Here is a 14,205-nt window from a genome sequence, read left to right on the forward strand (position 1 = left end):
GGGGTATGGGATCCTACCCCTTGTGTCAGGTGGCAGTGGGCTGTTCTTCACAGAATGGACCATGTACCTGGCTGGCAAGGAAAACAGCCCAGTGGACAGACCGAGTAGGGTGATGCAACCTTATGAGTTAATAGACTTACCACCCAGAAACGCCAAAAGATCATCCCGAACTTTCCTCAACCTCCACTTCCCCAACTGCAAGGGCTTGAAATACAAGACGCTACATGCGTCAACCTTTTCTCACATGAGCACGCAGTTTTGGAATACACTGTCACGCAACTTAAGAACGATCCACGAGCAAGCTTCCTTCCGCAGATTATTGAAGACCCATCTTTTTGAAAAAACTTACGGAAAGAGCCAAAACACATAAAGTCCACACTTACTGTTCATTAATGCACCATACATCCACTTCTGAACTCTCATTCCCCATAATCTCACATCACTCATACCTTTACTCACAGAAATATGTATATCGTATGTCTTTATGCCTTAGTACTGCCCTTTAAGCTCCCATTGTCTCCTTCCAATGTTCAATGTTTGTGTTCCATTGTTGCATTCCTTAACGACACTTCGATTGTCTCGCATAATTCTGCACAATGTAATCCATAACCAATTTGTAACAAATTGTACTTCCATCATTCATTTCTTATTGTAAGCCACACTGAACCCGCAAAAAGGTGGGAAAACGTGGGATACAAATGCAATAAATAAATAAATAAAAATCTTGAAAGATCTTCTGAGAGTGGGGCACCCCTCTGTGGATCTTTTTGCCACTCATCTCAGTAACAAAGTCCCTCAGTTCTGTTGCAAGTCTGGTTGAACAGCAGACTAGCGTCAGATACCTTTCTCCTACATTGGGGGGAGGGTCTTCTGTATGCGTATCCTCCCATACCTCTCATAGAGAAGACTGCTGAAAGTCAAGCAAGATTGGGGAACCATGATCCTCATCATCCTGTACAAGCCGAGGCACCTCCACAACTAGTAAACAAATTGTTTCAGGTTGATTGAATAGCAGGCCTTGACCTTTCGAGTCCCTGTTGTCCTTGCTTTCTTATTTTTGGTGAGCCTCGTAAGCTAGGGATTCCCAGCTGTGAGAATACAACGGCTTGCTTGTCCTCGGAGAAAGCAAAGTTACTCACCTCTAGCAGATGTTCTCTGAGGACAGCAGGCCAAGTATTCTCACGTACCCTCCCACCTCCCCTTGGAGTTGAATTCTTTAGCTTTTTACAGTGATCGAGGGACCTGCGCTCGCACCAGCACTGCTACAAAGTTCTTGATCTTGCTAGTCAGCGTTTGCATCGAGCTCCATCAGATGACGTCACCCAGCTATGAGAATACCTGGTCTGTTGTCCTTGGATAACATCTGCTACAGGTGAGTAACTGCTTTTTTCCTCACCCTGTAGAGCTTAACAATTCATTCTGTACTGTCAGTATCTTAGAGTATAATAATAAATTCAAGGCACTGCTCAGTTAGCCATGGACATGCAAGGTTAACCTCTGATTGTCTATACTCAGCATTTGTAACATGGGAAATATTTTGTCTATTTCTGGAAACAGTCAGAAGCTGCTGAGGTCACCTCGAAAACCAACCAGAAAAATCTCCAAAATTCCCTTTAAAGTCCTTGATGCTCCTGAACTGCAAGATGATTTTTACCTAAACTTGGTGGACTGGTCCTCCCTCAATGTCCTCAGTGTGGGTTTGGGCACCTGTGTTTACCTGTGGAGTGCCTGCACCAGCCAGGTAACATTGCGTCACCTCTTCATGGCTGCTTTGGCAAAGAGACCCATTTTTATTTATTTATTTATTTATTTGTTTGTTTGTTTGTTACATTTGTATCCCACATTTTCCCACCTTTTGCAGGATCAATGTGGCTTACATATCACCGTTAACGGCGTTAGCCGATTACGGTCTGAACAAATACATGCTATGAATGAAGTGATATAGTGGTAGAATGAGGTACATGTAAGGTAGGTACAGTTGGGGGAACTTGGAGAGGAAAAGGGGGAAGAAGAGTCAGGTAATGTTCGTTATGGTCTTTGGTTGCATTGTGTCGCAAGTGGTCGGTGGGGTATGCTCTTCTGAACAGGTCTGTCTTGCTCTCTGCTTTTGCAGGTTACCAGGTTGTGCGACCTCTCTGTAGAAGGAGACTCTGTAACATCTGTTGGTTGGTCGGAAAGGGTCAGTGCTTGCTAAATACCATGCTGTTATACTCCCCTCCTCCTCCATAGCATGATTTATTAATATAAAAGGAATAAAAATATCTAGAGGCAGGAGAGGTTACTTCCCTCCTCCAGTTTAAAATCTTTCAGTTGTCATAGAATACAATATTTGCTGACTTTGTTTGTTAAATACAGTGTTACACAAAGCTAAAACTGATTTGTGTAATTTTTTAACATGATGTTTTGAAATTAGAGATGTTTACAAATAGAAGACAGGGCACGATTTTGTCCTGATAGTGGCATATTTTTGTGTCATTCATATTATGTCTGTGAACTTAATGATTTAGGAGGTAAAGGAATAATATGTGATTCACAGCACATTTCCATGTTATCTTCCAAGAAATGGAGTCTGTCTTTTTATATGTTTCTTTTTTTCTTTTCTTTTAGGGGAACTTAGTAGCAGTTGGCACTCATAAGGGCTTTGTACAGATCTGGGATGCAGCAGGAGGGAAGAAGTTATCCACACTCGAGGGGCACACAGCCAGAGTCGGTAAGGAAATGGCAGTAGCAATGTTTTCCTCTAAGCTGAGGGAGCCAAGGTGCTGAACCTATACCATTAATGTCAAACCTTTGATATCGGAGTATAAGCTGGCACTCTTGATATGAGCTCAGATTAGGTTATCATTTCTGACCTGGTCTGTGTGTCTGATTAGAAATGTGGTGTTTTGTTTGGGATAGATATTCCTTATCTCTTCAGACCAGTCCTGACAAGTGTTTATAGGCTCTCCTACCAGCAGATGGATGGTGACTGAGAAGTACTACATGTGTAACATCACTCCTTTTAATGGTCCTGTGCAGCCTAGTATCTAGATGGTAGGTTGTGGGTGTGCCGGGTTTGGTCCCTAACGTATCCTTAAAAAATATGAAACAAAAGAAGGGAAGTTAGCATGTTCATTACAAATAGTGATGATAATAAACGAAACTGAATTTGGGTCTATGACATGTGGGTGCTTGAGTGCTGCCCTAGCCCTGGGCTGTACACTCTGAGACTTCGGGTCCTCACCCACCTGGCCTCTTTCTGGAGCTGTGACTTGGGGGCTCATTTTCAAAGCACTTAGACTTACAAAGTTCCATAGGTTCCCATGTAACTTTGTCAGTCTAAGTGCTTTGAAAATATGCCTCTTGGCCTCCTCCCCCGATTCACCCTGGGAATGGTTTCTTGAGCGGGGTTAAGGAGTGAATTAAACAACCACTGACAGTTTCTGAATATTTGTGTCATAGCTATGGAGCCCATGTTGACACTGCCTTTGATTCATTTTATTCTCTCTCTTGTTCTCTTAAGGTATGAATGTATGTGGTGTACATAACCAATAAAAACCAAGGGTCAAGAAAAGCATGCCATTTGGTTATAGGACAGACATTCATACCTTAAGAGAACAAGAGAGATAATAAAATGAATCAAAGGCAGTGTCAACATGGGCTCCGTAGCTATGACACAAATATTCAGAATGTCTTTAGTCTGAAGAGATGACCCCAAAAGCCAGTCCAAAAAAATCTATTTAATAAAACTGTTTAAATTTTTATTGAGTCTTTTGAAATATCTTTAAACATTTGTATCAATAAGACCATACAATATACATCCACTTATGTTTCCATTTCTTCTCAAAGTCTCAACATATTGACTGTCCAATTAACTTATATAGCCAACATTGACACATCTTGTTAATTACACACAGGTCTCAAAACATTAACACATCTTGTTAATTACACACATATCTCAAAATACAATACCCTCCAACCTTGTTCCTCTCTATATTGTCCCCAATTTAACTTTTCGCCTGCCTGTCACAGGTGGTGGGATCAATCTTGCCCCCTATCATTTCCCTATCCCTCCCTAACCCCCTCCCTCCCCTTCAACCCTGAAAAACTGTTTAACTTTCTATCACATCCCTTCAGATATTTATGGGATTTCACAGTGAAGATTAGATGGTCTTTGTAATGGCAATAAGTTTCTTTTCTGTGTCGATGCTCAGAGAATCGCATCACTCAAGAATTCAACTTTTATATATTTTTTTTCAGAAACATACATAAGGATGCATTGGTCACGTCTCCTAGGTTTTACTTTTTATTTAAAGCTGGAAGTTCTTTAATATCTGTGGCACATCCCAGCATTTAATTTTAGCTGAGGAATGTCAGTAAATTAATTTGCTTTTATTGCTATGTCTTAGTATACACTAGTAAAAAAGGCCCGTTTCTGACACAAATGAAACGGGCGCTAGCAAGGTTTTCCTTGGAGTGTGTATGTTTGGGAGAGTGTATGTGAGAGTGACTGTTTGAGAGTCAGAGTGAAAGTGTGAGTGTGTGAGAGAGAGAGTGAGTCTGGGTGTGAGTGTGTTTGTGAGAGAGTGTGTGTGTGAGAATGAGAGTGTGTGCAAGTGTGTATGTGAGACACAGTGTGAGAGAGAGTGTGTGTGTGTGGGCGAGAGAGAGAGTGTGTGTGAGACACAGATTCTCTGTGAGAGTGAGTGTATGAGACCAAGCGAGTGTGTGAGTGACTGTGTGGCACATAGAGAGTGAATGTGATACAGTGTGAGACAGAGTGTGTGAGAGGGAGAGTCAGAAAGACATTGTATATGAGAGAGAGAGTGTGAGCCGTGCCCTCCCAATCCATGGCCATCTGTCCCCTGCCCCCTCCATTCATCCTTTTCCAGCAATTCCCCTATCTCCCTGAGCCCTGCCCTCCCAATCCATGGCCATCCATGTTTCTCTGTCACCTGCCCCCTCCATTCATCCCTATCCAGCATTTCCCCTCTCTGCCTGAGGCCTGCCCTGCAATCCATATCCATCCATGCCCATCTGTCCCCTCCATTCATCCCTATCCAGCAATTCCCCTCTCCCTGAGTCCTGCCCTTCCAATCCATGTCCATCCATGCTCCTCTGTCACCTGGCCCCTCCATTTTTCCCTATCCAGCATTTCCCCTCTCTGCCTGAGGCCTGCCCTGCAATCCATATCCATCCATGCCCATCTGTCCCCTCCATTCATCCCTATCCAGCAATTCCCCTCTCCCTGAGTCCTGCCCTTCCAATCCATGTCCATCCATGCTCCTCTGTCACCTGGCCCCTCCATTTTTCCCTATCCAGCATTTCCCCTCTCTGCCTGAGGCCTGTCCTTCAATCCATATCCATCCATGCCCATCTGTCCCCTCCATTCATCCCTATCCAGCAATTCCCCTCTCCCTGAGTCCTGCCCTTCCAATCCTTGTCCATTCATGCTCCTCTGTCACCTGGCCCCTCCATTTTTCCCTATCCAGCATTTCCCCTCTCTGCCTGAGGCCTGTCCTGCAATCCATATCCATCCATGCCCATCTGTCCCCTCCATTCATCCCTATCCAGCAATTCCCCTCTCCCTGAGTCCTGCCCTTCCAATCCATGTCCATCCATGCTCCTCTGTCACCTGGCCCCTCCATTTTTCCCTATCCAGCATTTCCCCTCTCTGCCTGAGGCCTGTCCTGCAATCCATATCCATCCATGCCCATCTGTCCCCTCCATTCATCCCTATCCAGCAATTCCCCTCTCCCTGAGTCCTGCCCTTCCATATCATCAAGCTGATCAATCCATAGACTGGTGGGTTGTGTCCATCTACCAGCAGGTGGAGATAGAGAGCAAACTTTTGCCTCCCTATATGTGGTCATGTGCTGCCGGAAACTCCTCAGTATGTTCTCTATCTCAGCAGGTGGTGGTCACACACAGCAGCAGCTCTGGCTAGGCCTCCAAGCCTAATTTTTAGGTTTTGTTGAGTGCCTGGGGTTGAGGGCTCTTTTGAGCAAGTGCAAACCTGGTGGTGCCAGGTCCCTCCTTTTCTCCCCCTCCCGCTGGCTCCGTTTAAAAAAAAAAAAAAAAAAAAAATTTTTAAACGTCTTTAAAGGCGTTTAATTCGACGTTTCTTTAAACGTTCATTGCAGCTACTCACTGGGACACCAGTTCGTTACAGCTCGGAGCGGCAAGCAGGTAATTTTACCTTTTTATAGCGGGCAGGGGGTTCCCCGATTCTTCTCCTCGCGGCAATGGCGTCGGAGGGCGAGGGCGCAAAGGGTCGCTCCCCGGATCGCTGGAGCGCTTCTAGAGGGGATGCGGGGGTTTTACAACCTGATTCGCCCTTGATGGGTGATAGTTTAGTGACCGATGAATGTCCCGGTCGTTCCTCCGGCGTGGCGGTTTTTTTCCCGCCATAAACGCCCATCCCCCGCTCCTCGCCTCCGCCATCTTGGCCGGCCACGCGGCTCGGACGGCTTCTTCGGGGCCGCCCTTGAAGTTGGAGACATTAAGGCCATGAACGCCCTTAATTTGGGCGACGGCACAAAAGCGGCTAAAGTTAAGCGCCGTTCTTCCCGCGCGGCTCCTTCACGGAGTTTCGCGCCGGACGCCATTTTGGATGCGCAGCATGTCTCTCCCCCGCTATTGCGAGCGCCGGTTGAGAGTGCGTCTAGGGCTGTTGCCCAGGCTGCGGAAGTGCACAGTCTGGGGGGTTTCTCCCCCGAGTTTGTTTTGCTGCTGCATCAGGCTTTCCTCATGCAAACGCTGCCCCTGCTCCCTCTTCTGATAAAGAGGTTGAGGTTCCCAGAGGTAAACGTCCTCGGGTTGATTCCCAGGCCTTGGAGGAATTTGTCTCCTCCGATGTAGATGAGGGCAGCGTGTCTGAGGTCTCCCAACGGTCCTTTGCGGATTCCTTGGAGGAGACGGATCCCCGCTCGGTTGGAGCGGATGACCCCTCTGCAGCGCGGCTTTTTAGCCCAGAGGATTTGCCCAACCTGTTGATACAGGCCATGGACACCTTGAAGATTTCCTCTCTGGAGGACGTCTCTCCCTCAGCCCCTGTTGGCTCTGCCATTATGCTGGGGACGAAGCGCCCGCCTAGAACCTTCCACGTGCATGATGCTATGCACACCTTAATTTCGGCTCAATGGGATGTCCCAGAAGCGAGCCTTAAAGTGGCTAGGGCTATGTCCCGCCTCTATCCTTTGGCTGTGAGTGAACGTGAGGCCTATCTGTGGCCTACCGTGGATTCTTTAATCACTGCGGTGACTAAGAAAACGGCGTTGCCGGTGGAAGGTGGCACGGCCCTAAAGGACGCCCAAGACAGAAGATTGGAGGCGGCCTTAAGGTCGTCCTTTGAGGCAGCTGCTTTAAGTTTGCAGGCCTCAGTTTGCGGCTCCTATGTGGCCAGGGCGTGCCGGACTATGGTGCAGCGGGCTTCCCCCTCGGATCATTCCTTGAGGGCTGATTGGCCGGCCCTGGAATCGGGCTTAGCCTATTTGGCAGACTTGCTGTATGATGTCTGGAGAGCCTCAGCTAAAGGCATGGCTCAGACAGTCTCTGCGCGGCGGTGGCTTTGGCTGAAACATTGGTCTGCTGACCACGCCTCTAAATCCCGCCTGGCTAGATTGCCTTTTAAAGGCAAGCTGCTCTTTGGGGTCGAGCTGGACAAAATCGTGACCGATCTCGGCACGTCTAAGGGCAAGAAATTACCAGAGGTCAGGGCTCGGGTTAGTACTCGTCCCGATACCTCCAGAGGACGATTGCAGGAAGCCCATCGGTACCGCCCGGGCAAGTCGGGTTCCTCTGCCCCCTCTTCCTTCAAGAGGAATTTCTCCCCCAAGCAGCATTCCTTTCGCAGAGACCGCCGTCCCGGAGGTGCTCCCTCCGGTCCTCCCCCAGGGTCTCGTACCCAATGACGGGGCCTTGGTCCACGCCCCAGTGCAGATTGGAGGACGGCTGTCCTCGTTTCTGGGCGAGTGGACCACTATAACTTCAGACGCGTGGGTGCTGGAAGTCATCAGAGGCGGCTACAAGCTAGAGTTCTGCCAACCCTTAAGAGACGGGTTTGTACTCTCTCCCTGCAAGTCTCCGGTCAAGCTGTGGTAGTGCAGCAGACCTTGGACAACCTGATCCGCCTGGGTGCGGTCGTTCCGGTGCCAAAAAATCAGATTGGCAAGGGACGTTACTCCATTTACTTTGTGGTTCCAAAGAAAGGAGGTTCTGTCCGGCCTATCCTCGACCTCAAAGGGGTCAATCGGGCCTGGAAAGTGAGGCACTTTCGCATGGAGACTCTCCGCTCTGTTATAGCGGCAGTGAAGGCAGGAGAGTTCTTGGCTTCCTTGGACATCAAGGAAGCGTACCTGCATATTCCCATCTGGCCTCCTCTCCAACGCTTTCTGCGTTTTACAGTCCTGAGACGACACTTCCAGTTCAGAGCCCTCCCTTTCGGGTTGGCTACTGCTCCGCGGACCTTTTCCAAAGTAATGGGGGTCATAGCGGCCTTCCTGCTAAAGGAAGGAGTACAAGTCCATCCTTATCTGGACGACTGGTTGATCCGAGCCCCCTCTTATGCAGAGTGCGGCAAAGCTATGGACCGGGTAGTTGCTCTTTTGAGCTCCCTGGGATGGATCATCAACTGGAAGAAGAGCCAGCTGCGCCCGACTCAGTCCCTGGTGTATCTGGGAGTTCGATTCGACACCCAAGTGGGCAGAGTGTTCCTGCCAGACAATCAGATTGTCAAGCTTCAGGCTCAGGTGGACTAGTTCCTAGTAGCCTCTCCTATTCGGGCTTGGGACTACGTGCAGCTGTTTGGCTCTATGACGGCCACGATGGAAGTAGTGCCCTAGGCCAGGGCTCATATGAGACCACTACAGCTATCTCTGCTGCTGCGCTGGACTCCGATGTCGGAGGATTATGCTGTGCGCCTTCCCGTGGACCCAGCAGTGCGCAAGGCGCTGAGCTGGTGGACGCAGACAGACAAGTTGTCTGCAGGATTGTCTCTGGTGACCCCGGAGTGGATTGTCGTCACGACAGACGCCTCTTTGATGGGCTGGGGAGCCCACTGCTTGGGAAGGACAGCGCAGGGGCTCTAGTCTCCTGCAGAGGCAAGTGGTCTATCAACCTCCTGGAACTCAGAGCCATTCGCTTGGTGTTATTGGAGTTCATCCCGGTACTGGTGTTGAAGCCTGTACGGGTCCTGTCGGACAATGCCACGGCTGTGGCCTATATCAACCGCCAGGGAGGTACCAAGAGCGCCCCTCTAGCCAGGAGGCTATGAGTCTTTGCCAGTGGGCGGAAGCGAACCTGGAGCAGCTTTCAGCGGCCCACATTGCCGGAGTCATGAATGTCAAGGCGGACTTTCTCAGTCGCCATACCTTGGAGCCCGGAGAGTGGCAACTATCTGCTCAGGCGTTCTTGGACATCACGAAGCGCTGGGGCCAGCCGAGCCTAGATCTGATGGCGTCATCGGCCAATGGCCAAGTGCCGCGCTTTTTCAGCAGAGGACGGGACCCTCGATCCCTGGGAGTAGATGCTCTTTTCCAACAGTGGCCGACACAAGAGCTCCTCTATGTGTTCCCGCCCTGGCCCATGTTGGGCAGGGTGCTAGACCGGGTGGCAAAGCATCCCGGCAGGGTAATCCTGGTGGGTCCGGATTGGCCCAGACGTCCCTGGTATGCGGACTTGTTCAGGCTCTCAGTCGACGATCCTCTGCGGCTGTCAGTGGAGCAGGGCCTGTTACATCAGGGTCCCGTGGTGATGGAGGATCCCTCTCCCTTTGGTCTTACGGCCTGGCTATTGAGCGGCAGCGTCTGAGGAAGAAGGGCTTCTCAGACAAGGTCATCGCCACTATGCTGAGAGCGAGGAAGCGCTCTACTTCTACTGCTTACGCCAGGGTCTGGCGTATCTTTGCAGCATGGTGTGAAGCAGGCTCACTTTCTCCATTCACTGCTCCAATTTCTTCAGTGTTGGTGTTCCTGCAAGAAGGTCTGGAGAAAGGCCTGTCGCTCAGTTCCCTTAAAGTCCAGGTAGCGGCTCTGGCTTGCTTCAGGGGCCGCCTGAAGGGTGCTTCCCTGGCTTCGCAGCCAGATGTGGTGCGCTTTCTCAAGGGAGTTAATCACCTGCGCCCTCCTCTGCACTCAGTGGTGCCTGCGTGGAATCTCAACCTGGTGCTAAGAGCATTGCATAAGCCGCCTTTGGAACCCTTGTCGAGGGCATCTCTGAAAGACCTGACGTTGAAAGCAGTCTTTTTGGTGGCTATCACTTCAGCCAGAAGAGTTTCCGAGCTCCAGGCGCTCTCATGTCGAGAGCCTTTTCTGCAGTTCACTGAGGCAGGAGTGACTATGCGCACAGTGCCTGCCTTCCTGCCCAAGATTGGTTCTCGCTTCCATGTGAATCAGCAGCTCTGTCTCCCTTCCTTTCGTAGGGAGGACTAATCAGAGGAGTACTCCGCTCTTGAATATCTGGATGTGAGACGAGTCATCATCAGATACTTGGAAGTGACCAATGATTTCCGGAAATCGGATCATCTGTTTGTCCTGTTTGCAGGTCCTCGTAAGGGTCTGCAGGCTGCTAAGCCTACAGTGGCAAGATGGGTCAAGGAAGCCATTGCAGCGGCTTATGTGGCCGCGGGGAAGGTGCCGCCTATCCAGCTGAAGGCTCACTCCACGAGAGCTCAGGCAGCCTCGATGGCAGAGGCCGGATCCGTCTCCCTGGAAGAGATATGCAAGGCGGCAACGTGGGCTTCGGCTCATACATTCTCCAAGCATTACCGTTTGACTGTGGCTGCACGGGCGGAGGCCCGGTTTGGAGCTTCAGTGTTGAGGTCAGGGATTTCTATGTCCCGCCCTGGGTGAGTACTGCTTCGGTACATCCCACCAGTCTATGGATTGATCAGCTTGATGATATGGAAGGTAAAATTATGTATAATCATACCTGATAATTTTCTTTCCATTAATCATAGCTGATCAATCCATAGCCCCTCCCAGATATCTGTACTGTTTATATTCTGGTTGAATTTTAGGTTCAAGTTTAGCCTTCAGTTACTTCAGGAGGACTTCGTGTTCAAGTTCTTCTTTCACTTGGATTCTTCAAGAGTTGAGACGAGTTTGTGTTACAGTGAGCTGCTGCATTCCTCTCCCCTCCGTTTTACGGGGCTGGATTGAGACATAAATTCTGCCGGCACTCCCTCCCGCTTCGTGCGGCTGTAGGGCAGCTTTGTACCCCTCCCGCTTCGGCGGTGTTAGGGTCAGTCAGCTCCTCCCGCGGTTGCGGTTGCAGGATAAGCCAGATCCCCCCGCATCGGCGGGTGTGGTGTCCCTCCCCCGCTCCGCGGGGATGAGCTGGACGGATTCCCCTCCCCCACTTGTGTGGGGATGAGCTGGGTTAATTCCCCTTCCCCGTTTCGGCGGTGGTGAGCTGGGCAGAGTGTCCCTTCGTGGGTGTAATTCTCTAAGTGCTGAGTCCTGCGGATGGAGCTTTGATATCGACATACTGAGGAGTTTCCGGCAGCACATGACCACATATAGGGAGGCAAAAGTTTGCTCTCTATCTCCACCTGCTGGTAGATGGACACAACCCACCAGTCTATGGATTGATCAGCTATGATTAATGGAAAGAAAATTATCAGGTATGATTATACATAATTTTACCTTCCAATCCATGTCCATCCATGCTCCTCTGTCACCTGGCCCCTCCATTTTTCCCTATCCAGCATTTCCCCTCTCTGCCTGAGGCCTGTCCTGCAATCCATATCCATCCATGCCCATCTGTCCCCTCCATTCATCCCTATCCAGCAATTCCCCTCTCCCTGAGTCCTGCCCTTCCAATCCATGTCCATCCATGCTCCTCTGTCACCTGGCCCCTCCATTTTTCCCTTTCCAGCAATTTCCCTCTCTCCCTGAGCTCTGCCCTCCCAATCTATGCCCATCCATGCTCCTCTGTCCCCTGCCCCCTCCATTCTTCCTTTTCATGTAATTCCCCTCTCTTCCTTCCATGACCCCTCCTCGCATCCATGCTCCTCTCTGTCCCATGTCCCAGCCTGGCCCCCCCTCTTCTTCCCCCCCCCCCCCCCCCTCCTCTTCGCATCCATGCTGTCGTTTTTCCCCTGCCCTCCTGCTCCCAGTGTTCAACTTTGCTGCCCACCCTCTTCTATCCCCCCAACATCCCTTTTCTTTTTTTTTTTTTTTATTTACCTCCGTGGTGGCGGTTCCGGCAGCGCAGCGTCAGGGAAGGAGGCGGCGCTCCCGACGTCTAGCCTTCCCTTCGCTGTGTTCCGCCTTCTTCTGACGTGACGTCAGAAGAAGGCGGAACACAGCGAAGGGAAGGCTAGACGTCGGGAGCGCCGCCTCCTTCCCTGACGCTGCGCTGCCGGAACCGCCACCACAGAGGTAAATGTAATATAGTAAAACGCACCGTGCGTGGGTGCGATCCGTTTGTTTTTTTTTTCTGCCCTCGCGATCCGTGTGTTTTCCCCGCCCTCGACGTCATGACGTTTGACGCGAGGGCGGGGCAGAGACGGCTGGGTGGCTTCACACCACGAACCCCACGAACCCTTCAGGGAGTGTTTTTTAGTGACTTCAGAACGTTGTCCTCATTAGAACGTTCACGGTGCGTTTTATTATATTAGATTAGTTACTGCTTATTACTAATATATGATGTACAGTGGGGGAAATAAGTATTTGATCCCTTGCTGATTTTGTAAGTTTGCCCACTGACAAAGACATGAGCAGCCCATAATTGAAGGGTAGGTTATTGGTAACAGTGAGAGATAGCACATCACAAATTAAATCCGGAAAATCACATTGTGGAAAGTATATGAATTTATTTGCATTCTGCAGAGGGAAATAAGTATTTGATCCCTCTGGCAAACAAGACCTAATACTTGGTGGCAAAACCCTTGTTGGCAAGCACAGCGGTCAGACGTCTTCTGTAGTTGATGATGAGGTTTGCACACATGTCAGGAGGAATTTTGGTCCACTCCTCTTTGCAGATCATCTCTAAATCATTAAGAGTTCTGGGCTGTCGCTTGGCAACTCGCAGCTTCAGCTCCCTCCATAAGTTTTCAATGGGATTAAGGTCTGGTGACTGGCTAGGCCACTCCATGACCCTAATGTGCTTCTTCCTGAGCCACTCCTTTGTTGCCTTGGCTGTATGTTTTGGGTCATTGTCGTGCTGGAAGACCCAGCCACGACCCATTTTTAAGGCCCTGGCGGAGGGAAGGAGGTTGTCACTCAGAATTGTACGGTACATGGCCCCATCCATTCTCCCATTGATGCGGTGAAGTAGTCCTGTGCCCTTAGCAGAGAAACACCCCCAAAACATAACATTTCCACCTCCATGCTTGACAGTGGGGACGGTGTTCTTTGGGTCATAGGCAGCATTTCTCTTCCTCCAAACACGGCGAGTTGAGTTCATGCCAAAGAGCTCAATTTTTGTCTCATCTGACCATAGCACCTTCTCCCAATCACTCTCGGCATCATCCAGGTGTTCTCTGGCAAACTTCAGACGGGCCGTCACATGTGCCTTCCGGAGCAGGGGGACCTTGCGGGCACTGCAGGATTGCAATCCGTTATGTCGTAATGTGTTACCAATGGTTTTCGTGGTGACAGTGGTCCCAGCTGCCTTGAGATCATTGACAAGTTCCCCCCTTGTAGTTGTAGGCTGATTTCTAACCTTCCTCATGATCAAGGATACCCCACGAGGTGAGATTTTGCGTGGAGCCCCAGATCTTTGTCGATTGACAGTCATTTTGTACTTCTTCCATTTTCTTACTATGGCACCAACAGTTGTCTCCTTCTCGCCCAGCGTCTTACTGATGGTTTTGTAGCCCATTCCAGCCTTGTGCAGGTGTATGATCTTGTCCCTGACATCCTTAGACAGCTCCTTGCTCTTGGCCATTTTGTAGAGGTTAGAGTCTGACTGATTCACTGAGTCTGTGAACAGGTGTCTTTCATACAGGTGACCATTGCCGACAGCTGTCTGTCATGCAGGTAACGAGTTGATTTGGAGCATCTACCTGGTCTGTAGGGGCCAGATCTCTTACTGGTTGGTGGGGGATCAAATACTTATTTCCCTCTGCAGAATGCAAATAAATTCATATACTTTCCACAATGTGATTTTCCGGATTTAATTTGTGATGTGCTATCTCTCACTGTTACCAATAACCTACCCTTCAATTATGGGCTGCTCATGTCTTTGTCAGTGGGCAAACTTACAAAATCAGCAAGGGAT

At 49.8% G+C, this 14,205-nt stretch overlaps 1 protein-coding gene across 1 annotated transcript in view; it reads left to right on the top strand.

Moving 5' to 3' along the window:
• LOC115480936 (fizzy-related protein homolog) overlaps positions 1-14,205 on the top strand; it is an 81,182-nt gene that overhangs the window by 26,626 nt on the left and 40,351 nt on the right. The window contains 3 exon segments of the mRNA XM_030219921.1: positions 1,558-1,741; positions 2,114-2,179; positions 2,608-2,710. Of these exon segments, the coding sequence (XP_030075781.1) occupies positions 1,558-1,741; positions 2,114-2,179; positions 2,608-2,710 (353 nt within the window).

This window comes from Microcaecilia unicolor, chromosome 11 (genome assembly GCF_901765095.1).
Source record: "Microcaecilia unicolor chromosome 11, aMicUni1.1, whole genome shotgun sequence".
NCBI lineage: Eukaryota > Metazoa > Chordata > Amphibia > Gymnophiona > Siphonopidae > Microcaecilia > Microcaecilia unicolor.